At 46.5% G+C, this 27,472-nt stretch overlaps 3 protein-coding genes across 3 annotated transcripts in view; 1 reads left to right on the forward strand and 2 right to left on the reverse strand.

Moving 5' to 3' along the window:
• Positions 1–1,765, reverse strand: part of LOC128425534 (nebulin) — a 33,927-nt gene extending 32,162 nt beyond the window's left edge. The window contains exons 1-2 of the mRNA XM_053412166.1: positions 1,441–1,765; positions 527–595 (exon numbers count right to left, since the gene is read on the reverse strand). Coding sequence (XP_053268141.1) covers positions 527–595; positions 1,441–1,716 — 345 coding nt within the window. The 5' untranslated portion in view covers positions 1,717–1,765. The remainder of the gene's footprint in view (positions 1–526; positions 596–1,440) is intronic.
• Positions 1,766–4,506: 2,741 nt separating this feature from the next.
• LOC128425535 (uncharacterized) lies at positions 4,507–21,825 on the reverse strand. The gene is made up of 7 exons (XM_053412167.1): positions 21,797–21,825; positions 20,285–20,432; positions 19,967–20,190; positions 18,763–18,985; positions 17,061–17,155; positions 7,817–7,901; positions 4,507–4,995 (listed from the first exon to the last, which is right to left on the reverse strand). Exons 1-7 carry the CDS (start codon positions 21,823–21,825, stop codon positions 4,762–4,764), a joined length of 1,038 nt encoding a protein of 345 aa, XP_053268142.1. The 3' UTR covers positions 4,507–4,761.
• On the forward strand, positions 20,026–27,000 carry ezh2 (enhancer of zeste 2 polycomb repressive complex 2 subunit). The gene is made up of 19 exons (XM_053412737.1): positions 20,026–20,368; positions 21,817–21,940; positions 22,263–22,391; positions 22,485–22,604; positions 22,691–22,811; positions 22,993–23,175; positions 23,268–23,373; positions 23,473–23,636; positions 23,752–23,849; positions 23,927–24,155; positions 24,263–24,429; positions 24,505–24,640; positions 24,730–24,855; positions 24,947–25,125; positions 25,215–25,310; positions 25,484–25,565; positions 25,676–25,756; positions 25,841–25,925; positions 26,004–27,000. Exons 2-19 carry the CDS (start codon positions 21,824–21,826, stop codon positions 26,062–26,064), a joined length of 2,280 nt encoding a protein of 759 aa, XP_053268712.1. The 5' UTR covers positions 20,026–20,368; positions 21,817–21,823; the 3' UTR covers positions 26,065–27,000.
• The last annotated feature ends 472 nt before the right edge of the window (positions 27,001–27,472 follow it).

Here is a 27,472-nt window from a genome sequence, read left to right on the forward strand (position 1 = left end):
CAAACCGGACTCACGCCAGGGAATCGATATCTCAGCCGCCCACGTCCCACAACAACTTTCACCTTCATTCACCGATTCACTTCCCACGGCTGCTGTGGAATTCAGAAGCATTTCTTTCCTCTGAATCCATTTTCCTTCTGTGCTGAATAATATGGCTTCATCTTCGGAGGGATGGTTTCCAATGGCAATGCCTCCATCGGCACAGTGGTGAGTGGATGGTGAGTGAATTTTCGTTTTTGAGTGAACTATCCCTTTAAGACTAAATGACTCTTGTTATTTTCTGAATTTTCTTCAAGTTGCACCTGGAGGTTGTGAGTGAAGCCGTCAAGACGACCTTGAAACCTGGTTCAGGACGGATGTAATAACTCAGACTTCATATGTGGCACCGGATCAACAGCTCAGGTAAACTCACGAAGCTCCGTCAGCTGAACGTTTCAGATCTGACCTCAGAGCAGCTGTCGTCTCTGAACATCACGAGATGAACCACATTACAACAGAGAACTGAACCGACGCTGGAGGAACTTACGTCACTGGAGAGGAAACTGCACCTTCTGTTGAAAGCTGGGTCCGGCAGCGGAGGCTTCACATCACAGGCCTGGAAACAAAAGACATCATGATCCTGGTTGAAGATGTGAAAACTTTTATTTTACAGAATAAACACATGTAAAGCACCTTGAGCTGCATTTCTCCAGCGATTGGTTTATTATAATTATATCGATCAGGCTATGATAGATATCTGAAACCCTAAAGAGTGACAGACACCAGAACACACCTCTCTGCCACACCCACAGGACAACTGATCATTAAAGGACATTGTTGGCAAACTGAATTATCCACAAGCAACTGTGACACTGAAACGTCCCTGATTCCTGCAGCGTTAATCCCTCGTCTCTGTGAACAGGCCAGATCCAGCCCTGAAGAAATCCCACTATCAAAGGCTAATGGCCCATTTTCATTTGTAGTTAATCCTCTCTAAGGTCCAAGAACAACCTGCAGGGCCCAGCGATGCCCCACGCCAAGCTCCATACACAGACTCTCAGTCAGAGCTGGGGGGGGGGGGGGGTTCCTCTGAGGAGGAACTAAATCTGCTTCATCAGAACATTGCACAGAACTTCAGGGGAGAGAGGATTTAACTCCGAGGAGAGTAACTGAAAAGACGAAGGTGTGAAGATAAAGAAAAACGATGAGGAAACATTTCTTTTATAAAACTAGAGAAGCTCTGGAATGAGATGAATTTAGAAAGATGAGATCTTTTAATCCAAAAGATAACAAATTAATTAGCTGCTTCTTTACAGGGAGGATTTATATTCACACTGAAAACATTTATCACGATCTGAACGTCTGTGCGTTTGCTGAATTCATGATTTGATTCCATGATTAGACTTCGTGAAGTTTGTTGTCAAAGTGTTTTTCACGTTGAGTTTCATGCGACGTTCTTACCTCAGACTCCCAAGGCCCCAGAAGCTTTTCTCCTTTACTCTCCTCCTCCTCCTCTTCCTCTCCTTCCTCCTCCTCTGCTTCATTTTCCTCCTCCTCTTCCTCTGATATTCTGTCAGTTTCAGCCTCCTCCTCCTCCTCCCTCTTCCCTGTGACCATGGTCATCACCTTCGTTACGACCGTCTCCTGGAAAGACTTTTCTTTCTCTCCTCTCACTGTCATCACGTTTTCATCTTCTCCGTCCAACAGCAGAGCAGCAGGAGCCTGCTCTTCCTCCATGTGACTCACTTCTGAGGACAAAGGACGGACAAGAAAAACAACAACAGAAGTTATTGCAGAAAAGTTGAAGAAATATGAATGAATTTAGCCAAAAAGAGATTTGTAAACAACTTTAATTGCAGTTCTCAAGATGTCGTTTCAAGACGATAAAGAACTATATGCATTGGGTAATGGATTCTGTGTGATTGACAGCCAGTGCCATCCAATAGGTCCATTTCACAGGTGTCATGCTCCACCCCCTGCTTCAGTTTGACAGAGCAGCAGCCAATGGGGAACGTCCCAAAACGTGGCTGGTCGACCAATGGTGAACCTTCCTCACGACGTCACCCTGGTGAACCAGCTCATTCCACCGTGAGGAGAGAGAGCGGCATCGAACGTGACGCACCAGAAAAAAACTGAAACACAAACTCCGGCAGTGGGAAAAGAGTCAAAGTCCTTTTTAACCTAAGTTTATAAAACATGTGAATATCTGTGTGTGAGTGTTTCCAGCAACGAGACAGAATCAAACCAGACGTCTCACAGTCATGATCTGAACCTGAAGTTTGAGGAACTGAAACTCAAGCCACAATCAGGTCTGAATACCCCCCCCCCCCCCCCCCCCCCAATCTACTCCACGTCTACCAGCCTGCTAATGGCTTCCTCTAGGTCACGGCCACCACGTGATCTCCGGGAGTCAAGGTCACACCCGTCACCACCTTACACTTCTCAATATTCAGATTCTCCAAGGTGGAGATCCCTCTATCGGCTGACAACCTTCCTCTGAAGCTGATTCTAGAACCAAGGCAGCTTCTCAGAGTCTCTGTGGTCGGTCCTGAACTCACCGTGTTCCACCTGAGGTCGTCTGCCGGGTCCCGGTCGCCTGCTCAGCTTCTCACTGAGCAACTTCTCACTCAAAGCTTCTCAATGACGCAGCTACTTTTATTTTCCTGTCTCTGACGTTTGGATTCTCTCTTGGTTTCCTCTCTGGTTCTCTGGCGTTGTGGTCACCCGTTCCGCCTCAGTGTCGTGGAGTCGTGCTCAGATTCTCCGTCCTTTCGTCTTCTAGTTTAAAATAATATAAAATATAAACCTGGGAGCGACTGAACCTCCTGCTCGAGGGTTCGATGTCTTCTGCATGACGGGTTGTTGGGGACGTCTTATCACTCTGAACTTCCACATTTAGCCCTCTACTCAAGACCTTATCAGCACTCTGAGCCAGTGTGTGTGTGTGTGTGTGTGTGTGTGTGTGTGACTGTGTGTGACTGTGTGTGTGTGTGTGTATGTGTGTGTGTGTGTCATTGTAGTCTCTGTGTGTGTCTAATTTTGTATAGGATGAGGAGATGAAGGTGACTTCAGAGTGTTGTACTCTGGAAGGAATGTGCGCACACACACACGCGCACACACACACACAATGGAACAAATGAATGGATTCAGAAAGTGAAACGCTGGAGTGCTTTTACTTTGAAATGGGTTCGGGATGTGTTTGTGTCATAGATAAACATTGTGTTTCACAGCAGAATGCTACACATCAGATGTGGGTGGAGTCAGGATGAGGGTAATGGTTGAGGGAGGAGCTTAGGACGAGCTCCACCAATTAAAGAGAAAGCTGGGGGTCATCTCCTCCTCTTTTTCCCTTCTCTCTCCTTCTTCTTCTCTATCTTCTTCATTCTAGAGCAGCGTTCTCAGGAGCTACAGAAGAGACTTCACTAAACTCAAATCAAGATCCTGATAATCAGAAAAAATCTCATACTTACAAAATAAATCCTTAAATATGATGTTTTTCACAAAAAGCTGCAGAAGATCATGAAATTCTGATGTAGTTTTTTCTGCTGATAGAATTTATTCACTTTAAACTGTACATGGTTTTGTTTAATCTGTTTCTGATATATGTCGGGAAATACTGAGCTAAACTATCTCTGATATGAACGCCGCCCCGTTACACATCTGTAGTCTGCTGAGTAGAGATCATGGAGTGGAGCTGTGGAGTCGAGATGCCAATTCAATAATTAATGAATTAAATTAATGAATTAACCAACTACAACCAAAGAGAAACATGAGACACTTGAGACTATTTTGCTGCCTCTTGTATTCTATGACCTGCAGTACCACCAGTAACCACAGGAGACATCATATCCACCAGGACTCCCCCCACCTCACCCCCCCCCCCCCCCCCATCCACTTTCACCACCAGGTCCGCCTTGAAACGAGCTGAGTAATCACATAAAACTGTGTGGGCTGTCTAATGTCACACCATTTGGTAGAGAGGCAGTGCATGTGTGTGTGTGCGTGTGTGTGTGTGTGTGTGTGTGTCTGTGTGTGTGTGCGTGCATGTGTGTGTGTGTGCGTGTGCTATTTACAGCGGGTGAATGAGGAGAGAGAATCGGTGGTGTATTAACGCAGCGGAATGATGTGATCACTCGGTCAGGTAAACAGAGGGGGGGGGGGGGGGGGGGAGAAGAACGAGAGTAAACACAAGAGAGAAAGAAAAACATGTAGAAGAGGAGAGGAGAGGAGAGGTTTTGTGTGTTTGTCATTGTGTTACAGACACGTTTCTTTACACACTGTGGTCACGCTACCTTCACTGTCGTCGGCTGAGGGTCACCGGGTCACCGGGTCACCGGGTCACCGGGTCATCAGGATGCACGTGGGAGGAGCTTCTGTGCACACACACACAGGAACATGTCAGGACCACAGATCATTACTAATTCACATTTGATCTGAGATGACAACCTGACCTTCTCTCACCTCAGCTCGCTTCCCTTCATCGTCTGCTTGACCTCAGGCGACCTTCATCATCATCGCTCACGTGACCCCCGGTGTCCTTCATCCTCCGTCTGAAACTCTGTTGGTTCAATAATAAAATATGACTTTGCTGCTTTTCAAACGTGACGTTAGATCAATAAAACAAAAACTCACACTTACGCTGACGGCTGAAGACGAAGCTCCACTTCAACGTCTGGAGACGGCAACACCGGAGGGCTCCATGGTGTGTGTGTGTGTGTGTGTGTGTGTGTGTGTGTGTGTGTGTGTGTGTGCGTGTGTGTGTGTGTTTGGTTTGCTCACCAACTAACTGCACCCCTTCTCATACAACACACGTAAATCCTTCACATCACATTCACTCACTCGCACACATCTCAACACCAGGACAATATGTTTGTGTGTGTGTGTGTGTGTGTGTGTGTGTACACATACATTACTGATCTGCTCCTGAGTCCTTCTGAGTCTTTGCATCTCTGGAGTGTCGGACACGATGCTGAACCCTCGGCCTTTACTCTCCTCAAAGTCCTTTTTATACTTCACCTGCAGGAGACAGCAGAGGAACACTGGGTAATGAAGGTTGGGTCAGTTATTTGTTTTTTGCAAACACTTATTATCTTGTTGGAATAATCTCCACGTCCCAATTAGCCATTAGGAAATAAAGGTGAACGGAAAAACTTAAGGGAACCAGACCGTCACATATCAACCACCTCGGTCTCAGGATGCAGCTCCTGAATCGAGACACAGCTGGAGTGTTTAAAAAGGTCTCCGGATATTTTGTTGAAACTCAGGTATTATATGGTAATCTTGTTTAAAAAACACAAAGTCATACAGACTGTTTTTGGGCTTCCAAAGTTAATTTCATCATTAACAAGTATTGGATCTATGAAGACCTTCACACCTAACAATCTAGACACAGGCTTTAGAAAGTGGTCAGATACGGGATTGGTCTACCTGCATCAACTATTTAATGAGGACAACCTCAAAACATTTGAGCAGCTGAAAAGGGATTTTGATCTCCCCAAAACAGATTTCTTCAGATATCTGCAATTGAGAACTTTTCTAACATCACACAAAGAGTGGGGAAAGCTTTTAAAACGTACCCCTCTAGAGGAGTTCTTAATAGAAATACAGATGGGGAGCGAAGATAAGAAAACAATAAGTAAACTCTATAACATATTTCTATCTATGGATCTACATAATTCCCTGCAGATAAAGCGGAGATGGGAGGCGGAAATAAACATGGTCATACCACAGAATACCTGGGAGGGGATGTGCACAGAGGCACACCTAGCTACAAATTCAAACACCTGGAGGGAATTTAAATGGAAAATAATTACCAGATTCTTCAGAACACCAGAAATATTAGCTAAGATGGGCCCGACAAATTCCAACTTGTGCTGGCGGAAATGTGGAACACGTTCTGCCAATCACACGCACATATTCTGGCTCTGCCCTAAGTTAAACACATATTGGAGAGAAATCTTTGATGCCCTCAAAGAGATATTCCAACAGGACATCCCACAAGAACCCACAATAGCACTACTGGGAGCAATGCCTGAAGGCCTGAATGGGAGGGCCAAAGAATACCTGCTAAACATACTACTCACAGCAGCATTGAAATGTATAACCATCAAATGGTTAAAACCAGACCCACCCACATATAATATATGGACCCAAAAAGTATGGGACATCTACCAAATGGAGCAAATCACACATTCATTAAGAATCCAAAAGTCTATCTTTACTAAACGATGGGGTCCTGTCTCTGCGTTATTAATACAATGAGGGTTACTAATTAATATCGCTCTGGGCCTCCGGTTGTGCGGCTATCTGTCAACTTTGTCTACTTATGTACATCATAAACCATCCTCTCGGAAAAGCATATATAGCACCTATGATACTAAATTCTGGAGTGGACAATAACTATTACTTTATCCCTGGTTTTATTTTCATTTACTTGTTTTTCTTTTTTCTTTCCTTGTTTAATTTAATATATTATGTATGTAATCAATCATCTATTCTTATTCCCCCTTTTTCTCTCTTGGAGTGAGCACTGTTTGATGTTTGTTGTTTTTTCTATGCATTGCACGCTATACTTGAATACCATGTATAATAGTATTGTATATAGTTGAAAAATAGACAAAGAAAGTAACTGTCTGGATATGCATATTGTTTGTTGAAAACCAAATAAAAAATAAGTAAAAAAAAAAAAAAAAAAACACAAAGTCATCTCCAGCCCTTAATAACCAGAAGAGAGTCCCACAATAATAATGAATAGTTTTAAATGCATGAGACTCAGCTTTGATGATCACAGACACGTTAACAGACATTCGACCGTCACTGCGGCTCATTGAGCCACAAACTGGTCCTGCTGGTGTCGCTGGTCACTGCCCAGTCCCCCTCAGCACAGAGTTACATAAGAGTGTAAACTGCGGAAATGTGACTCAGACAGTGTGTGTTTGTGTGTGTGTGTGTGTGTGTTCTGGTATTCTGCTTTCACTGTGACTGTCCCCATTCTCACTACTAAGCTGATTGAATCCCCATTCATCAGCCGTAAACTGCCTGCAGAGCTAATATGAGAAGCTAATGAGCTAAACCACACACACACATACACACACACACGCACACATACACACACACGCACACACACACACACGCTGAAGTAATTGGAGTCACGACTTGTATTGGTGGATTTATTGGAGGAGATCTAAAAGGGCTGTGATCAGGAGACACTTGAGGAGAAGTGTTTATGGTCGGGGGGGGGGGGGGGGGGTGTAATTGAATCTATAAAAATCTGATTTATTCTCTCCACCGTGTGACACACTAATGAAAAGCTTCCTCCACAGACTTGTCACACATTTAAAAACAGACAAATGCTAAAACTCTAATTTCCGCTCAGCATTTGTTTACGTTCTCTAACCGGAGCAGATTCAGCTCCTCCCTGTTTCTGACAATTTACATTCACAATAATATGAAATCAAATATAATCATTTCATAAACGCAGTGAAAAACATTAAAGAAACCAAAGACATGAAAATAAATCATGTTGCTCAAAGCATAACAGAGAATCAGAGACAGAAGAGACGGACGAGTAAATCTAATAATATATAAAAATATAATATTCAACTGAAATAAATGGAGGTTTATGAGGACGACAAACAAACAAACACAAACAGCACATGACACACAGCACGCTCCCTACCGCACACTGCTGAGTGGACATCTGTCCTTTTGTACTGAGGACACACACACAGCATGAGGACATATGCATATGCATGTGTGTGGGTGTATGTGTATGTGTGTGTTGGTGTGTGTGTGTTGGTGTGCGTGTGTGTGTGTGTGTGTCTGTGCGTGCCCTGACCTGGCTCTGCAGCTCGCTCTGGTGTCTCAGTCTCAGGTTCTCCGGTGTGTCGGCCACGATGGTGAACGAGGTCTTGGGGTAATGTCTGAAAAGAGGAAGATCAGGGTCACACACATAACCTCCGGACTTGTTGATCTTCTGTGAGTTTTGAGAGAAACGTTCTGTCAACAACAACAACAATAACAACAAGCTGCAGACTGAAGCATGTTAGCCTCACTGAGTTAATGACCCACCAGGTCGATGACCTCAGCAGAGACAATGATCCATTTAGGAAACTACAACATGTCAGAGCCCCGCCCTGCTGTAATAATCTCACTTGACCTTCTGAGGTCGTGATGATGACCTTCAAACATACCCGAGGTTCTGTGTTTGTAGAAAGAGAACCAGGGAGTGTGGATTCAAAGCTTTTGTCTGCGAGACAATGGAGCTGCTGCTTCAACCGAGAGGACGTCAGGACGTGGGGGGGGCAGGAAGACGCTCCACCTCCAGAGCCTCTAACAGGATTCTATCTGAACCAGGGTTTGATTCTTCTTCAGGAAGTTCAGAACACGTCAGAGTCCAAGTCCACCGTGTGAGCCTCGACCCCCCCCCCCCCCCCCCCCCTCCCAGATCACAGAGTGTGGTCTGGAACTTGATTATATTTGATGCACAATTAGTCCCTGAAGGTCAGGACCATCCACTGAGTCCCCCTGACCCCCCCCCCCGCTCACCTCATCTTCCAACATCACTCTTTTGTTCATGATGATATTTGTTTTCTGATATGTTAAATTCCAGCTTCAAATTTACTGTAGCAAGTTTTTCTTTTTTTAAATATCCATTCTGGGAGTTTGTGTGTGTGTGTATGTTTGTGTATGTGTGTGTGTATGTGTGTGTGTGTGTGTGTGTGTGTCATCATGCTCAGCTGCACACTTTGACCACTCCACTGAATTGTCCTTCACTCTCCTCATCCTCCCACTTCCCTTGTTTCTTCCTCCCACTCTCATTCTCTCGCTCTTACTCCTCTCCCACACTGCATCTCTCTCTCTCTCTCTCTCTCTCTCCACTCGTGCAGACAGTATTTAAAGGGAAGCTCTGATCCTGCATCAGTTCCCACGCAGGTTCAACTCCTACTAAAAATCAGCAGGTGAATTTGTGTCTCTTCAATCTCAGCAGCGATGAACACGACCTCTTCACAAAGATAGAAACCATTTCTCTCGCTCAGTTCAGAAGGTTTCCAACTACAGTAAATCTACTCGAGTCTGAACCTAAATAGTATTTTGTCACTTTGTTTAGTGTCGTGAAGCCACAAGGTCTCTCTGGGACACAGAACCACTTCCTGTGGCGGTTCAGCTGGTTGATCAGAGACCAGGACACAAGAAAACAGAAGCCGGAGGACACTTCTGGTATTTTGTCTTCAAGCAACAGCCTCTTGTTTCAGTTCAGCTCTGCTTAGTTTAGTATTGCACACACACAAACACACACGCACGCACACGCACGCACACGCAAGCACGCACACGCACACGCACACACACACACACAAACAGCATAAACTATTTTCGGTCTAAAGTTTCACTTCACCTGCTCCCGTCACTACAGGCAACCCTAGATGCTTTGTTCGCTTGGTGAAACCCGATCCTTTGAGACAAAGACCGGCTCTGTGTGATGTTACACACACAGACAAACACACAAACACACACATCCCCACAAACACACACACACACAGCTAGCCAAGGTAACTCTGTGCTGGCTCGACAAGCAGCTCGGGACAATAACCCAGTTTGTGTGGAGCCAGTTGACATCAGGAGACAAACTGGCCTGTCCGCTGCTTCTTTACAAGATCTGGATTTCTATTGGCTGAGGACAAAGCCCAAGAGACGAGTGGACTGAATTCACATGTGGGGACGAAGCTGAGTCTGCACCAACGTCTTCATCGCTGCACTTCCATAAAGGTGGAGGAAGAGAAACCAGCCGCTCGAGGACATTGAGACGTCCTGAGATTCAAATAACGCTGCATCCTGCTCTTCCCAGAATGCAACTGTCACCAGCCCGGGGCGAAGTGACCCTGATGACATCACACATGTCCTCACACTTGACCCCACTGGTTCCCAGGCTGAGCTCTGAGTCTCCTGGATGAGTCTCTCTGGTCTCTGATGAGACACCTTCAAACCTCAGCTTCAAGTGCAAAGAGCTGAGTCAGAGAGGGACGGAGACCTGACACACAAATACTGAGTGTCTACGCTAACACACACGCACACAAACACACTTCCCAGGATTAAAAACTAATTACACTCACTGCTTAACAAAGTGTTTCATACCTCCCTTGTCTAAGATATGAGCTAAATTAAACCTCACCCAAAATAACAGGAAGACACACACACACACACACACACACACACACACACACACACACACACACACACAGCCAAACAAACACAAAGTGGACCTTAAACTTTTTCCAATAATACCTTTGACACATCCTGCCTTTCAGTTAGTTACACAGGATTTACAATAGCTGTGTCTGTGAGTGTGTGCGCGTGTGCGTGTGCGTGTGTGTGTGTGTGTGTGTGTGTGTGTGTGTGTGATGCAGCTCAGTGGGTGTGTTGTGGATACAGTTTTAGATTTGCCATTGTCCGTAATGTTGTTGTGGCATTCAGACACACAAACTCTGCAGTGTGTTTGTGTGTGTTTGTGTGTGTGTGTTTGTGTGTGTGTTTGTGTGTGTGTGTGTGTGTTTGTGTGTGTTTGTGCCTGCGTTTCAGTTCATTCTGGATTCTTGATCAGAATATACCAGGGTTCCTGTATAATCTTAAAAGACAGATATGATGAATCAAAGTGAGAGAATGTGTTTCCTGAAATCAAGAAAGGATTTATCTTGATTTGTTTCAAATTAAAATTTGAACGTCCTGAACGACTTTCTGATCGATCATTGTGGTGAAACAACGTCATGAACTTTGTGTGAGACACAAGTCGAGCAGCATCACTGCAGCTACACAACGAGGGACGAGCCGAGGACAACAACGTCCTCAGTCGTCTTCACTGTCACAGAGGACACAAGCGTCACACGGACAGGAAGACACGTGTTTTCGTGTGTGTGTGTGTGTGTGTCTGTGTGTATCTTCTTGCTGGTCAGTCTGGCCGCTCTCCATCCTCCTGGTTAGGTGTTGATGGAAATCTCAGTGTGGGCTCAGGAGAAACTTGGCTCCTCCAGACCATGGCCTGCTGTCACAGCAGCTCTGCAGTATTGTGTATTTGTTGATGAATAATATGCAACAACACCTGGTTCAGAAGTGTGATCAGCTGCTTTCTGACCTGCACTGAACTCTGGGTAATACACGGGAGAGTGTGAGAACACAGGTCAGCTTCTCCTGCCAGAATCCTGGATTTCATCTCGGGTGGTTGGTTGGTTTTTTGGTTGGTTTGTGTTTTGGTTGCTTGATTTTTTTGTGTTTTGTTTTGTTGGTTTGTTCTCACTGCGTCGACAGCTGGTTGACAAACTGGTTGTTTGGTTTTATGCAGAATCTACTGACCAGATTCCCATGAACCTTACTGGACGGATGGTTTGAGGATGGGACAAGAAAGAACTTGTTCAAATGGCTCCTGACAAAAACAAAGTCCACAAAAACCAAATACAATCTGGATCTTGTAAATGAACGTGTGGTTTCATGGGAGACTCTTGGTCCTCGGTGGAGATTTGTGTTCTACTTCTACTTGACAGCAACAACACAACCTGTTCTAGGCTTCCTGAGGTGTGCATGTGCAGTGTGCACCTTGAGCACTGTGGCTGCACAGTCCTGACCCAGGTCCCACCACACAACAGGACCAAGAAACAACTTGATAATTCATTCACTGGTTTGGAAATTACACCACTGCCTCGTCACAACTGGAAGAGGACATCTGGTCTTGTCAAAGGAGAAGGAACCAAAACAAGACAGAGATCATTAACTGAGAGAAGAGACTTGTTGCTTTGAGACACAACATTTTACACTTAAACACTAAAACCATTGTTTCTGCGATTATTTGTCTCTGGTTCGTTTTATACAGGAGTAAACAGAGGAGGACGTCTTTATTAAGGTAAAGGACACGAGACTGTGGCGTCCTCGGTGTCCTGAACGGGTCATCTCCATCATACTGACAGAGAGGAGAGAGAGGAGGAGAAAGAGCACAGAGCTGTTTATAGAGACACCACCACTCTGTCTCCAGTGACCTCTCCCTTCACCGGGCTTCATCTTTCTCTTCACTCGTTCATGCGTGAAGCTCTGTCGGCCTTCAATAGAGACACTTCTCCAGCCAACGTCCCCCCCCCCCCCCCCCGTCCCCTGTCTCCCTCTGCTTCTCAACCCTCCACATTCTGTATTAAACTCAGTATCAGCCTGGTTCCTGCTCCGTCCTGTCCCGGTCCTTTCAGCAGAGCTCCCACCGTGAACCATTAGACAGAGGGTTACGTAAGTTTCCTGTCGTTCTGCAGCTTCCTCTCTCAGCCCCCCCGCACACTCACCATCTTTGTCTGTCACAGTCAGACGCTCTTCTCTCCTCTGTCTCTTCCCTGGAGGACATTTGTTTCATCATGTTACAGCAGGAAGTTATCAGGCTTAAAAATCTGAGGGGTTATTTAAACTGTTGTAATTGGTGACTTTATTTGTGTGAATTAAGAAAACGGCTGCTTGTTCGTTCCGTTTAGCTCGATTGGTTGGTTTTGTTTTCATCCTGATTCGTTGATTGGTTCTGACCCTGGTTGGTTGATTGGTTTGTTTTCATCCTGATTGGTTGGTTGGTTCTGACCCTGGTTGGTTGATTGGTTTGTTTTCATCCTGATTGGTTGGTTGGTTCTGACCCTGGTTGGTTGGTTGGTTGGTTGGTTGGTTTTCATCCTGACTGGTTGGCTGGTTCTGACCCTGGTTGGTTGGTTGGTTGGTTGGTTGGTTGGTTGGTTTTCATCCTGATTAGTTGGTTGGTTCTGACCCTGGTTGGTTGGTTTTGTTTTCATCCTGATTGGTTGGTTGGTTCTGACCCTGGTTGGTTGGTTTTGTTTTCATCCTGATTAGTTGGTTGGTTCTGACCCTGGTTGGTTGGTTTGTTTTCATCCTGATTAGTTGGTTGGTTCTGACCCTGGTTGGTTGGTTGGTTTTGTTTTCATCCTGATTGGTTGGTTGGTTCTGACCCTGGTTGGTTGGTTGGTTTTGTTTTCATCCTGATTGGTCGGTTGGTTCTGACCCTGGTTGGTTGGTTGGTTTTCATCCTGATTGGTTGGTTGGTTCTGACCCTGGTTGGTTGGTTGGTTTTCATCCTGATTGGTTGGTTGGTTCTGACCCTGGTTGGTTGGTTGGTTTTCATCCTGATTGGTTGGTTGGTTCTGACCCTGGTTGGTTAGTTGGTTAGTTTTCATCCTGATTGGTTGGTTGGTTCTGACCCTGGTTGGTTGGTTGGTTTGTTTTCATCCTGATTGGTTGGTTGGTTCTGACCCTGGTCGGTTGGATTATGGACAAACTACTGAACAGATTGAGGTTTGTGAGATAAATCATCTTTGGACATTTGAGTCACTTCAAATGTTGCCAATCCAAATGTAAATCTGGATCAAGAGGATTTAGACGTGTCCCTGAAGGGGACGGCTCCGGGGATAATGGGGGTCCCCAAAGGTTTGTGGACCTGACCACTAACATGAAGCTTTGTACCAAATGTAAAGAAATGAACAAGTCCTAGTCTCAGACAGAGGGACAGAGGGACAGACCGGTGCACCGACAATCATCAAATACAAAGAGGCACAAACCAGAGACAAACTCAGGCACAGTGATCTTCACCATCACAAACCGATCACTAACCTATCACCACAGTTCAGCCTCCTCCTGGTGATTAGTGGAGGGTTCAACCTGAAGTGCACATCGTGAGGACGAGTGGACTTCTGTCCTCCTCGTCTTTGTGTCCTGATCCGTGGAACCTTCGACTTTTCTATCAAAAAACTAAATATGTGTTCATCTTTTGTTCTGATGATCCACCCAGGAGGTTCCCATGCTCTGACGCTCAGATCCTACAGCTGGTGCAGGATCTGTTTCCCATCCTGCTTCTCCACTACCTCTGTGCAGCAATGAAGATCCACCCCCCCCTCTGCTGCTGCAGCACAAAGACTGGAGTAATCTGGGTTATGTGGGCAGCAGCGTTACATAACGAGTCTCTATCACAGCGATCTGAGCGGCTGAAGGCTGCTAACGTGCACATGACATGTAAACCTCAACGTGTCCATTCACCCACAGACGGAATCAGTCACCTCTTTATCTTTGTATCTTCTTAGAAGAAGACTTGATTATTTCTAATGATCATAAAGCGTCACTTCATCACACAAACACCTCTCGTCCAACTCGACCCCGTGTGTCGGAGCTGCAGCTTCTTTAGTTCAGTCATTATTTCTGCATTTACTGGATATGAAATAAGGGATTTTAAAGTATTTTTCTTTCAAACTTGTAACTTACTCATCGATGTTTGACGGGTTTTAACCACACAGAGGTTTTGTTTTCAATCAAACTCAGAGGAAGGAAAGTCAGAAAAGAGCCATGTTTTGATGTGGATCTGTTTTTTTTATATCGCTTTCTTTAATAATGTGCCACAGGATTTGGGGTTTTGATTTCCCTGACCCGAAGCCCACAAAACTCTGATTTGAACCAATCAGATCTAACTGCTCATCAAGGCTACCCCCCCCCCCCCCTCCCATGTGCAGTCCCTTCAGGTCACGCTGCTGATCAACCATCGGACGCGGGACGTGTTGACTGTCTGACATCACGCAGCATAACACAAATTGTGTTGGAGCCAAACTCACGTCACAAACAGGAAAATTAATAAATTTCGTCTTAAACAAAAACATGAGATGAGTTCTCTCACACAGCTCCAAGTTCAAAAGACTCACAGAGGGCAGTCACACAATTCAGATTACAGCTCATGAGCTGCCATATGACTCTATACGTGTGTGTGTGTGTCTGTGAGTGTGTGTGTGTGTGTGTGTGTGTGTGTCTGCCTTGACAAAACGCTCTGTCCTGTGAGAGGGGGCACTGAGCTTCACACCACCACCACCTTTTTTAACTCTTTCCCTGGTTGTGTTCTTGTTATTAAAGTCAACAAGCGTCTTCTGCTCCAGTGCCTTAGTGCTCATGTGCCTCTTTAATCCTGTGCCCCCCCCCCCCAGAGCAGCAGCACGGGACCTTTCAAATTCCTTCTGAACTGAAACATTCAGGGTTAAGTTTCAAATCAAGCCTGAGGGTAACAAACTGAAGTAGGTATTATTATATATATACACTGAATCATCTTTCATGTCTTTTCTGATCCTGAAGAGCCAAACGTCAAACTTCAGATGAATTTAAAGTCAAACCTTTCCCAGTTTGACTTTAGAGCATCGTGTCAGGTTCTGGATGTTCTGCTGAGACATTCAGAACCTGAGGGCAAACGCACCCGACGCCATGAGCTCCAGATGACGAGGCAGCGAGGAGACTCGAAAAGTGCGTCTAGACATTTCCCTGGAGTTTTGCTTTCACATATGAAGAACACAAAGCAACAGGTGTGTTGAATCTCCTCGTGTTTCCAAGTTGACGTCTTCGTCTTCTACGTGTCCGGCTCCTCTTCTTCATCCTGAGATGTTTGTGTTCTTCCAGTTTCACGTCCATCACGTGTTAGAAACCTCATCAACACGTCCACTCGCTCTCTGGGAAGCTTCAGACCTTCTACCAGGAGGCTGCAGGAGAAGATCCAGAACACGTCCAGAGACACTGATGTTTGTCCTCACGTGCAGAATGCCCTTTGTTTAGCCTCAGAATTCACACAGCATCAGAATGTGAAAAGCCATTCTCAATAAGTGCTCAACAATCATTTTGAATACTTCTTCAAATCTTCTGTGCAGCAGAATAATCGATAATACGTCAGTGACATGTCAGAGAGGAGGTTCATGGAAATGTGATATAATTCAGACCCGATGAGAAAACTTCAGGAAATTGTCTGGACTTCAGTTCAAGTCTGAAAACTTTCTAAAACACGTGGAGGATCTCAAACGCTGATACCCAACAGGCGGGTAGTGACCCCCACTAACCAAACAAAGGTGGTGTGTTCCACATGCTGAGAGGAAACGCCCTTCAAACCTGACAGTGTGTGTGTGTGTGTGTCTCAGGTGGACAAAGTGTGTTTGTATTCTCTTCACTGCTGCCTATGATTCAGAAACAAGAAACAATCGCTCGATTCCCCTTAAGTATTTATTTCCCTTCTACGTTTCTCTGTTCGTTAAAAAGACGAGGAATGAACCAGCAACACCCGGTTGTGAGTCGAGAGGCTGAAACACACAACTCACTGTGACTCTGAGTCTACGGCAGATTTTATCAACTTTGCAAGCAACTAAGAGCAACAAGGTCAAAGGTCACGGCCACACCCCTCCCTTAAAGACACGACTCCAACGCTTTAAGAACAAACTGATATTTTCTCCCATCATCCGTCAGATGTCTGAGAAGGACTGGGCCGGGTGGGGCTCCCAACCAAAACCACTGAAACCAGCAAACCACCAAAACCACTGCTGCTATAAAAACCTCAGAGGCGGGGGGGGGGTTAGGTCCCACAGACATGAAGCAGGCGGAGAACAGATGCAGATAATAACACATCAGCTCCACTCAGAGAAAGATCATAACACATAAGATCATAACACAACACTCGTACTGTAAATACACTACAATCCTCTAAATGAAAGTATTACAGAGTGGAATATGTAAATCAGGGGAGGGTGTGTGCACGCAGAGAGAGAGAGAGAGAGTTTCACTGAAGCTGCTTCCACTCCAGCACTGAACTTTCCCTGCAGCTCGGAAATAACATCACATTAAAATATTCTGGATTATTCTGCTGCAAAGACGGAGGTGAGAAGATCAGAGAGACGCTGCAGAGTTCAGAGCTTCTCCTGCAGATACTTCTCATGCAGCCTCCTGGTAGAAGGTCTGAAGCTTCGTGTGGATGAGGTTTCTAACACGTGACGGACGTGAAACTGGAAGAACACAAACATCTCATGATGAAGAAGAGGAGCCGGACACGTAGAAGATGAAGACGTCCACTTGGAAACACGAGGAGGTTCCAGATCTTCTGGTGATGAGGGCCGACGACACTGATCTTTCCACAGCAGAGTTTATACGTCATGTCAGGCTTCCTCCTGCTGCTCTACAGGCTCCGCCCCTCTACCCAGGCTCCGCCCCTCACCTGGACCACATGTTCCTGAGCTCGTCTGAAAACATCTAGAGAGAGAAAGTTCTGGACTCACGCGTTGCAGTAGGGTTTCTTGTCGTAGCCTTTGTAGTTTTTCATGTTCAGAGTCATCTTGCAAACCTCGCAGTGGAAACATCCTTTGTGCCAGTTCTGGAGACAACACAACAACACACACACACACACACAACACACATCAGTATTGGATTTGAGGGGTGTTGGGTTGACTGTAAATAAAGATGGACGACATGACAGCTCCTAAAAAGTGAAGCCAAAGCATCTTGAAATGAAGATTTGTGTTTTAAATAAAAGTAACGTCTTGTCTTAAAACAAGCTTTTGTGAGCGACAGCAGGAAATCTGACAGGATCTCTCTCTCTCTCTCTCTCTCTCTCTCTCTCTCTCTCTCTCTTTCTCTGCCAGCCGCCTCCTCTCTAACTCACGGCCTCTGACGCTGTTCGAGCTCTTTCAAGCTGGAGGCTGAGTTCAGGTTTTACACCAGGAGCCGTGTTTTTCCAGAGATATTAAAAGATGAAGCTGGATATTTTATGTGAATAGCTATTTGCCACGTATGTGTAAGATGAAGAGTCTTTTATTCTGAAGTGTGCAGCGCCTACATGCTGTGGTGTCATCTGAGGCCTCACAGGACAGACAGAGACTGCATGAGACGAAGAGAAATTAATAATTCATCATCATTATGCAACAGACGAACACTGAGGTGTCGCCGTGCAAACACAGAACTGCACTTTTGTTTACTGGCATAAAATAAACAAAGATGACAAATAGACAAATACGTGATGATCCCAGGGACTGAAGTTTGACTCCGGAGGAAACAAAGTTAAATGTGAATCATTGGTCGTCAGCCGACAGTCGACACACTTCAGGTGTTTAAGATGATTTTACTAAGAGAAATAAGACGTATTAAGTTTTGTAGATAAACCATAAACCTACATTTACAACGTGAGTCTCTACTGCTGTGTCACATGGATGAAGAGATTGTTTAAAGTTAAAGGTCCCGATGTTAAATGATAATTGATATCATTTGGCCTTTGAATTATTATTTAATGTTTTAATAATTGTATTATTTATGCATTTATTTGCAGACTACAGGAGAGAATAATTAGCAGATGTCAGAGCAGCAATTGAAAGGAAACATTTTAAAATGTCATAATACAACAAACTGCCAATCAATCAATCAATCAATCAATCAATCAATCAATGATGCTCTGATCCTTCGGAATTTATTTTCCTGGAAAACACCAGCTATGATTCACAAAACTGTGACGTGTGATAGATGATGAGAAATGCTTTATTGATCCCTGGGGGGGGGGGGGGGGGGGGGGGGTTCGTTACAGTCTCTCGAGCCAAGAATAGAAACATAAACAGAACCAGACAACAATGAAGAGAAATACAAAATATAAAACTAAGAGTTTGATCAAAGTTAAACTTATAAAAGCTCAGATTTGGAGAATCAAGGTTAAAATCATCATGAAAGATTCATTTCTGTGAAATAAGTTATAAATGAGTTTAATTAAAGTTGTGTGATTGTCCTTTAAAAACATGACACACGTGTTCAGATCATGACTCTACCTGCGTGTGCGTGTGTGTGAGCGTGTATAAATGTGTAGATGTGAATATGTGCGTGTGTGAATATATGTGCATATATATTTATTTGTGTGTGTGTGTGTGTGTGTGTGTGTGTGTGTGTGTGTGTGTGTGTGTGTGTGTGTGTGTGTGTGTGTGTGTGTGTGCGTGTGCGCACCTTGTCCAGGCAGCTGACTTTCTCCGTCGGGTAGACGATCTTCGCACATCGGGCGCACTGAGGATTCATCCTCCTCTGAGTCTTTGAATCTTGAGGTTCAGCCTCAGAAGTGCAGCGGGAGTCCCCCCCCCTGAGCTCTCGCGCGGATCCCCGGTCCTCCTCCCGGTCCAGCGGCGCTCCGTCCCGGCCTGAGTCGCTCTGGAGTCGGTGTGAGGTCTGGATGCTGCGGGGGGACCGATGCGTCCACCGGAGTCAAGCTGGAGGACGTAAACACGCACCAAACAGGAAGTGGCACGGGCTCTCTTTCAAAGTCAAGGCGGAGCAACGGAAATAAAGATCACGATAACAACTGAACTTCAAAATAATGAATAAACAAACTAAAATGAAAACATAATTGCAAAGAAAAAATAAATCAAAGTTTGACTTCAGACAGAGCCTCAGGCTGTCAGTGCTCTCACACAAACTGATATTAAAGAATAATAAAGTTGTTGTTTTTTAAAGGAAACCACTGCAGCTTCTTCTGTGGTTCACTTCTTATTTTCTGTTTTGCAGTTTTGATTAACATTTATTTAAAAACAAAAACTCAGCAGCTCATAGGTGCACGTTGCAAACTTCTGTTTATTAAGTTTAATTTTGTGTTATTTTCAGTTCTTTTGTATATTGGATAATGTAATAAAAACACACAAGCAACAACTCTGCAGCTGCTTCATTTATTTACAACATAAAGTGATAAACTGGTGCAAAGAGATTCAGATTCAATCTGCATGTGGTGTAAAACTAAAGTTATTAGTTAATCCAACTATTAAACAGGTACATGTCGCCCCCTGCTGACTGACTGAGGCATAGCACTAAACAGATTCTCTGAGGTAAATTTGATGTTATCAATTAAGATTATTAAATAAATTACTGATCTTATTTATTATCATGAATATTCAATCTGAATAATCTGCAGGTTAAGAATGCAGGTAGAGGTCGCTCTCATTAATATAAACTTTGAGTCTTTGCAGATTTATTTGAGTCTTTGCAGCTGCAGGTTAAACATGCAGTGGCCGGTAGAGGTCGCTGTTTCCACAGCTGTATTCCGCGGACACGAGAGAACAAAGGGAGCGCGTGCACATGTCCCCGGACACGACCCCTCCGCAGCTCGCCCTCGCATTGGTTATGACCCGACCTATCGCGTGTACTGACACTGAGCGGTGCTAACGTCGGCTCCTCTGATTGGCCCGGAGGTTTGGCGCCTCGCAGCAGCCGCGGTGACGGACGCGGAGCGGTTTGAACCTCGGCAGCGCGGAGGCGGAAGCAGCGGAACCGTTTTAAGACGTCTCTGTCCGGTAGAACCGAGCCGAGAATCTGCTCCAGGGACGCGGCAGCACCAGAGCTGGACTCGGGTCTGATACGGAGGCACGGCGGCTCCTTCTGTAGCCGTATCTGGGTGCGGTGAAGCCGGCGTCGCGCAACGCGAGTCGCTCCCTCCTCCCGGTGCTAACCGCTAACTAGCCAGCGAGCTAACGTAGCAGCTAACCCCGGACACAAAGGACGACTTCCCCGTGTTCGGCCTGTCGCTCCCCGGCAGCCCCGCTGAATGAGGCCCGGTTCTCCGGTGCGGGTGAGTGAAGCTGTCACCGTCGATGTCCGGAATCCTGGGGCTTTTTCCGGGTTTGTTCTCGGGTCTTCGTCGCCGTCGTTCGGATCTTTGTCAACTAACCAACTGTTAGCCTCTCGCCGGGTGTCGCGTCAGATCCCGTGTCCCCGACAGATCGCATGCTACTGGGTCTGTCTAACGTGCCGTTACCGGGAAAAGAAACCGGATTTAACGGCGGCAACGAGGCTCGCGCAGGAGCCGCGTCCCCTCGAGCCCGGTGACAAGCTGTCCGTGATTGGAATCAGTCAAACTAACTTGTTAGCAGCTAACTCATCGTGGCCCCACGCATTCACGATGCAGCGCTACATGGTAACTGAGTACAAGTACTCAAGTACCTAAATATAATAATACCTCGAATACCTGTTTCTGCTCATCAGTTATTACATGAAGTATGATGATAATAATGAAGAAGCCGTTAGTAGCTGACTGATCCCAGAAGAATACGAGACACCTGTATTAATCCTGATGGGGATTATTTATTTAATTAAAGATCCAGACAAATATCCACTAAATATTAAGAGTCAGTTCTAGAAAAAATAACTGTACATAAAAGTTATGATTGTTTTGTATTAAATATTAACGCATCACGTCATTGACAGTGAACAACACGTCAGACCAGGTTTCCTGCAGCAACACGTTTAGAGAAGTCTTCATTATATCAACAGTTTAATTCATATTCTATCGAGCTTTATTCAGACGATCCTGATGAATCAGGTCTTAAGTTGAACCTGAACCAGTAGAAACTGTTGTGAACGGGAAAGATCTGGATTCTGATTCAGATTTACATCTCTAGTTATCATCAGCTGATCGGTGAGGAGATCATCCAGCTGCAGCTTCTGGTCTTCAGCTGCTGGATGGTTTGTCTTCGGTGTTTCAGGACTCAGATCCAGATCAGGGCCGGAGAAACTAGAAGCAGTTAAAACCCTGTGAACTGTTTCTATCACAGAGCACATGAGCTAATTTACTGAAATGTCCAGTTGTTGAAGTGAAAGTTAAGATTCTGCTGCAGGAGATCTCTTCTGTCTGTGGTTGGAAGATAAACAACTGTCAGAATGTGTCCTCCACACGTCTCATTGGGACAGACAGCTCACACTTCATGAGACATGTCTCATGAAGTGTGAGCTTTGAGTCGGAGCAGCCAGCCACCGGGCGGCAGAGAGAACTTGTAGATCTCCAGCTCGACTTCCTCTGGTTAACAGCAGATTCACTGAAGTGGTCAGGAAAACTCCAGCAGCTTAATTTGAACCAGGGTCAATGTTGACAATGTTCCATCGCTTTGTAGAACTAGATTCACCGGCTTTGAAGCTCAGAGATGTTAAGTCCACATTCCTCTTTGTATAATGAGAATCGGTGTTAAAGTCTCAATGGGTCAGAAGACGTGGAGATGTTCACGTCCTTGTGTCCGTCTGCAGCTTCATCATGGTGCTCACAGGGAAGCGCTCGGAGAAAGGTCCGGCCTGCTGGAAGAGGAGAGTGAAGTCTGAGTACATGAGGCTGAGGCAGCTCAAACGCTTCAGACGGGCCGACGAGGTCAAGGTGCGTACACACACACACACACACAAACACACACACACTCAAACACACTGCAGATATTAGGGAAGGAGGTTTGAGTTGCTGGTGAACAAACACTCATCTTTGGCTTTTAAAAGTATAGAATGATAGAAACAACACAGTGAAAATAAGTAACTGGGAAAAACGACAGATTAAAATCCAGTGACCAGTCTCGTGTGGGTCGTTTATGAAAAGATGGAGAAGAGGCGTTGAGCTTTTTATCCTCTACTTAGTTTTGAGCATATTTTTTATATTTCCCAGCCTCCAGATGAAGCCTCAGTCAATCTAAATGTGTTTCCTCCTCCAGAGCATGTTCAGCACCAACCGTCAGAAGATCGTGAAGCGGACTGACATCCTGAACCAGGAGTGGAAGACCCGGCGGATCCAGCCGGTTCACATCATGACCTCCGTCAGCTCCCTGCGAGGAACCCGAGAGGTCGGCAGATCACCTGGTTCACCGTCACGATGTGTGGAAACGTGTCGGTGAAGGTTTTGTGAACGTGTGTGTTTCTCTTGTCGTCCTGTGAAGTGCACGGTGGACAGCGGCTTCTCCGAGTTCCCCCGGCAGGTCATCCCCCTGAAGACGCTCAACGCAGTGGCCTCGGTGCCGGTCATGTACTCCTGGTCCCCGCTGCAGCAGAACTTCATGGTGTGTATGAACCTACATCCTGTAGAGTGTGTGCCTCGTTGTGTAGCGATCTTTGTGCGATGATTGTTTTCCACTTTGTGCACCAGGTGGAGGATGAGACGGTTCTGCACAACATCCCGTACATGGGAGACGAGATCCTGGACCAGGACGGGACCTTCATAGAAGAGCTCATCAAGAACTATGACGGCAAAGTCCACGGAGACAGAGGTGAGGGTCGGGGGGGTGAACTCCTGATGATATGATGACGGCTCTTTGTGATGTTCCATCTTTCTATATTAATACCTCAGTGGATATTTAGACTGGAAACGGCACCGTGGTTATTTTTCTGTGAGACTAAAGCTCCGGTGAGAAGATGAAACTCATTGGACTCATTTATCGTGTGGTGCAGAATGCGGCTTCATCAACGACGAGATCTTCGTGGAACTGGTCGGCGCTCTGTCCCAGTACAGCGACAACGAGGATGACGAGGACGAGGAAGAACCGGACTTCAAGGTGGAGAAGATGGAGCTGTGTGAGAGCAAGGAGCCCCCCCCAGAAGACCCCCGCAAGGAAGGGCTCCTCAACAGTGAGAGTAGGTCCCTGAGACACCGTTCATCATACAGGAGTGTGTGTCTGTGTGTGTGTGTGTGTGTGAACCCTGATGGAAAGTGTGTGTCGTTTCAGGCCGAACCAGCAGCGACAGCTCCAAGAAGTTTCCATCGGACAAGATCTTTGAAGCCATCTCCTCCATGTTCCCCGACAAGGGCTCAACTGAGGAGCTCAAAGAGAAGTGAGTGGCTGTGCACGTGTCCCAGGAGGACTGGTCCCAGGAGGACTGGTCCCAGCTCACCACAGACGTGTTATCTTTGATTTCTCTGGTGTGTCTCAGGTACAAGGAGCTGACGGAGCAGCAGCTGCCCGGCGCTCTGCCTCCTGAGTGCACACCGAACATCGACGGTCCTCACGCCCGCTCGGTGCAGCGGGAGCAGAGTCTCCACTCGTTCCACACGCTGTTCTGCCGCCGCTGCTTCAAATACGACTGCTTCCTCCACCGTCAGTACACTCGTTGTCTTGAAGTCAATATGTACTGAGCTCAGATGTTGGATTTGTATCTTGAACGAGGAACCAGCTCTTCTAATGTTCCATCATTTCATATCTCCTCCTTCAGCTTTCCACGCAACTCCAAACACGTACAAACGCAAGAACCTGGAGAACCTGGTGGAAAGCAAACCGTGTGGAATCGACTGCTACATGTTCCTGGTGCAGGTGAGTCGTCTGCTTCCTGGTCCAGAACGCACCGGTTGGTTGTAGCTGCTGGACCGACCCTGTTCTGTGATCACCAGGACGGGATGGTGAGGGAGTACCCGGAGGGTGTGGTGGCCGAACGAGTCAAGACTCCCTCCAAGCGCCCGGTGGGCCGGCGCCGGGGGCGACTGCCCAACAGCCGGCCCAGTACTCCCACTGTGTCCTCGGAGACCAAAGACACCGACAGCGACCAAGAGGGAAGCAAAGAGGACGAGCGGGAGGACAAAGAGGACGAGGACAAGAAGGACGAGAACACCAGCAGCTCAGGTACCCCCCCCCCCCCCCCTCTTGGGTCTGACCGAGGATTTATATCACGACCCGCTGGCAAACGCCCGGGGAAAGTTCTGCTTGGTGACCCGGTGCTTTGTGTGCAGAGGGGAACTCTCGCTGCCAGACTCCGGTGAAGATGAAGCTGACGGAGGAGGCGGAGGCGGTGGAGTGGAGCGGAGCCGAAGCTTCTCTCTTCAGGGTTCTGATCGGGACGTACTACGACAACTACTGCGCCATCGCTCGGCTCGTCGGCACCAAGACCTGCCGACAGGTGAGCTCCGGGCCGGGCCGGTGAAACACCCGTCACCGACTGAGGGACTCGACCTAACTCGACTGTTTCCTGCAGGTTTATGAATTCAGGGTCAAGGAGTCGAGCATCATCGCTCGGGCTCCAGCTGAAGACGAGGACACGCCTCCGAGGAAGAAGAAGAGGAAGCACCGACTGTGGGCCACTCACTGCAGGAAGATCCAGCTGAAGAAAGGTCAGAGGTCACGGACGCTGACCTGGTTATTTCCACTTGATTGATCTGAAAACATCCTGTTGACCCGAGTCTCCTCCTTCCTGTTTCAGACGGTTCGTCCAATCACGTGTACAACTACCAGCCGTGTGACCACCCCCGCCAGCCCTGTGACTCGTCCTGTCCCTGCGTCACCGCTCAGAACTTCTGTGAGAAGTTCTGCCAGTGCAGCTCGGAGTGTAAGAACCCAGCCGGGCCTTAGAGAAGCTTCTGTCAAGTGAGGGTTGATTTATATATTAAACGTTTAGTTGTGTGACTTGATGGACGCAGGTCAGAACAGATTCCCGGGTTGCCGGTGCAAAGCCCAGTGTAACACCAAGCAGTGCCCCTGCTACCTGGCGGTGAGGGAGTGTGACCCCGACCTCTGCCTGACCTGCGGCGCCGCCGACCACTGGGACAGCAAGAACGTGTCCTGCAAGAACTGCTCCATCCAGAGAGGAGCCAAGAAGGTGAGGCAGGGAAATCTGGAGTTAACACAACTTCAAACACAACTTTACTTCTTTATTTAACACACCTCCTCCCCCCCCCGGTCTCTCAGCACCTGCTGCTCGCCCCCTCAGATGTGGCCGGTTGGGGAATCTTCATCAAAGAGTCGGTCCAGAAGAACGAGTTCATCTCAGAGTACTGTGGAGAGGTGAGTCCCCGAGCAGCACCGGGGTCTGGACCTGGAGAGTTCTCACTGAACACCAGGTTCACCAGGAAGCTGTTCACCGGTTAAAGTTTCTGAATACACAACGACCTCGATGGAAATGATGACATCCAGATAAAGAAGGAATCTGTTTTTTATTGTGTTTTTTGTGTTTGCAGATCATCTCTCAGGACGAGGCCGACCGCAGAGGAAAGGTCTACGACAAGTACATGTGCAGCTTCCTGTTCAACCTCAACAACGGTAACACACACACACACACACAATGCGAGCTGTGTGGGAGCGTTTGAAGAAAACACACAAAGTGAGTTAATGACTAAAGATGGTGATCTGTTGTTTTCTTTTCTCCTCAGACTTTGTTGTTGACGCCACGAGAAAAGGAAACAAGATCCGCTTCGCCAACCACTCGGTGAATCCCAACTGCTATGCAAAAGGTGAGCACGTGTGTAGCTGTGTGTAGCCGGGACAGAGCAGCGTGTTTGTGTGCGTCTGTGAACTTGTGTGTCTGCTCCCTGCAGTGATGATGGTGAACGGAGATCACAGGATCGGGATCTTCGCCAAGCGAGCGATCCAGACCGGAGAGGAGCTCTTCTTCGACTACAGGTCAGTTCAGGACTCGAACCTGTTGTGTCTTTAGTTTGAACGTTGTGTGTCTGACTCACTCCTCACAATCTGATCCAGGTACAGTCAGGCGGACGCTCTGAAGTACGTGGGGATCGAGCGGGAGCTGGAGATCGCCTGAGCCTGACCCCCCCCCCCCCCCCCCTTCCTGTGGATCAGTGACACGACGGCCTTACACACACACAAACACACTCACTTCAGGAAATCCAGACCACTCGTCAACGCTAGGAAGCTTCAGGAAATCTGGGAATATTGTTTTTATACCTTTCATATCCACTTTTCTTTTTTCTGCTGTCACCAAATCCTCTTCTGGGGGGGGGGCATCATGTGTTGGCCTCCTCAGCTGAAAGGTTCTTTTTAAACAAACATCTGAACATGGAGACGACAAACCCTCGACTGTCTGTGAAGCTGGTTTCACTTCAAGCTCCAGTGAACGAACCAGCAGCCACTGACCTGGGCTGCTGCTTCAGGTGCTAACGTCAACAAACAGGAAACCCCACAAACGTCTGACGCTTTGTTTCCTGCTCCAGAAGGTTTTCACTTCCTGTCAGCTCCACTGTGCTCGACTCTTCCTCAGCTCCTGGTTTCTGCCTCGTCTTCAGCTCCTCGTTCAAACTCAGGAGCAGTTTCTGATCTGCTTGGTTTTGGGGAAAGTCTGGATTCAGGTTGTTCCTCAGTTCAAAAGTGAACACGTCGATGTTTGTGAGCTTCAAACTATTTATCATCACTTCAATGGTTTTTTTTTCTGTTTTAATCGTGTGATGCTTTCAAATGTCGTGTTTAACGAACCTGAAGAGCTTCAATTAAAAATCTTGAAATTATTAAAGTTTGAGGAGCTGGAGATAATAAAATTCAGACTTGAATAACTGGTGAGATCCTGAGGACGTGTTTGGAAGCTGAGCCTCGTCTCTCCTCCATGTTTGTAGATCCTGGTTTTCACGTTACTGTGACTTCTCAGTAGAATTTAATCTTCTTGGTTTTCGGAGCTCTCCTCTTGTTAATAAATCTTTCACTGACGTGCAGACCAACACTCCTCTGGTGCTCGCTCCTGAAGTCCACTTGACCTGTCGTCTGGCAGATGAAACCCGGTGCTTCATCCTGAAATGACTCCAGGTCGGGAAGAGAGTCTCTGACGTTTCCTGAATCTTCGAGTTTCTTAGACCGATGTCATTAAGTGTTTAAAACGGAAGTTCCTGAACGTTTTTCTTTTTGATCGTTGAGCTGAAGAGGAAACGTGTCGTGACTCTGAACTCTTCAGCTTCTTTTTCCTCCGAGAACACAGGTGCTGATTTTTGTAATGTTTACAGGGATTCTTCTTGTTGATGCAGATAAAAATATTATAAATGGCTGAGTTTCTGGTTTGTAATTTGCATTGTGTGAATAACTGTCTAATCTGAAGTTCTGGTGCTTTTCATCCTGTGTGTAAACGATTGGTGCTCAGTCGAGTTCAGTTTCTAATGAAAACTTGACATGAACAGAAACACAAACTGGTTGAAACATCACAGTTTCAGTTCAGAGGGAAAAGTCGT

This window comes from Pleuronectes platessa, chromosome 20, assembly GCF_947347685.1.
Source record: "Pleuronectes platessa chromosome 20, fPlePla1.1, whole genome shotgun sequence".
NCBI classification, from domain to species: Eukaryota; Metazoa; Chordata; class Actinopteri; order Pleuronectiformes; family Pleuronectidae; genus Pleuronectes; species Pleuronectes platessa.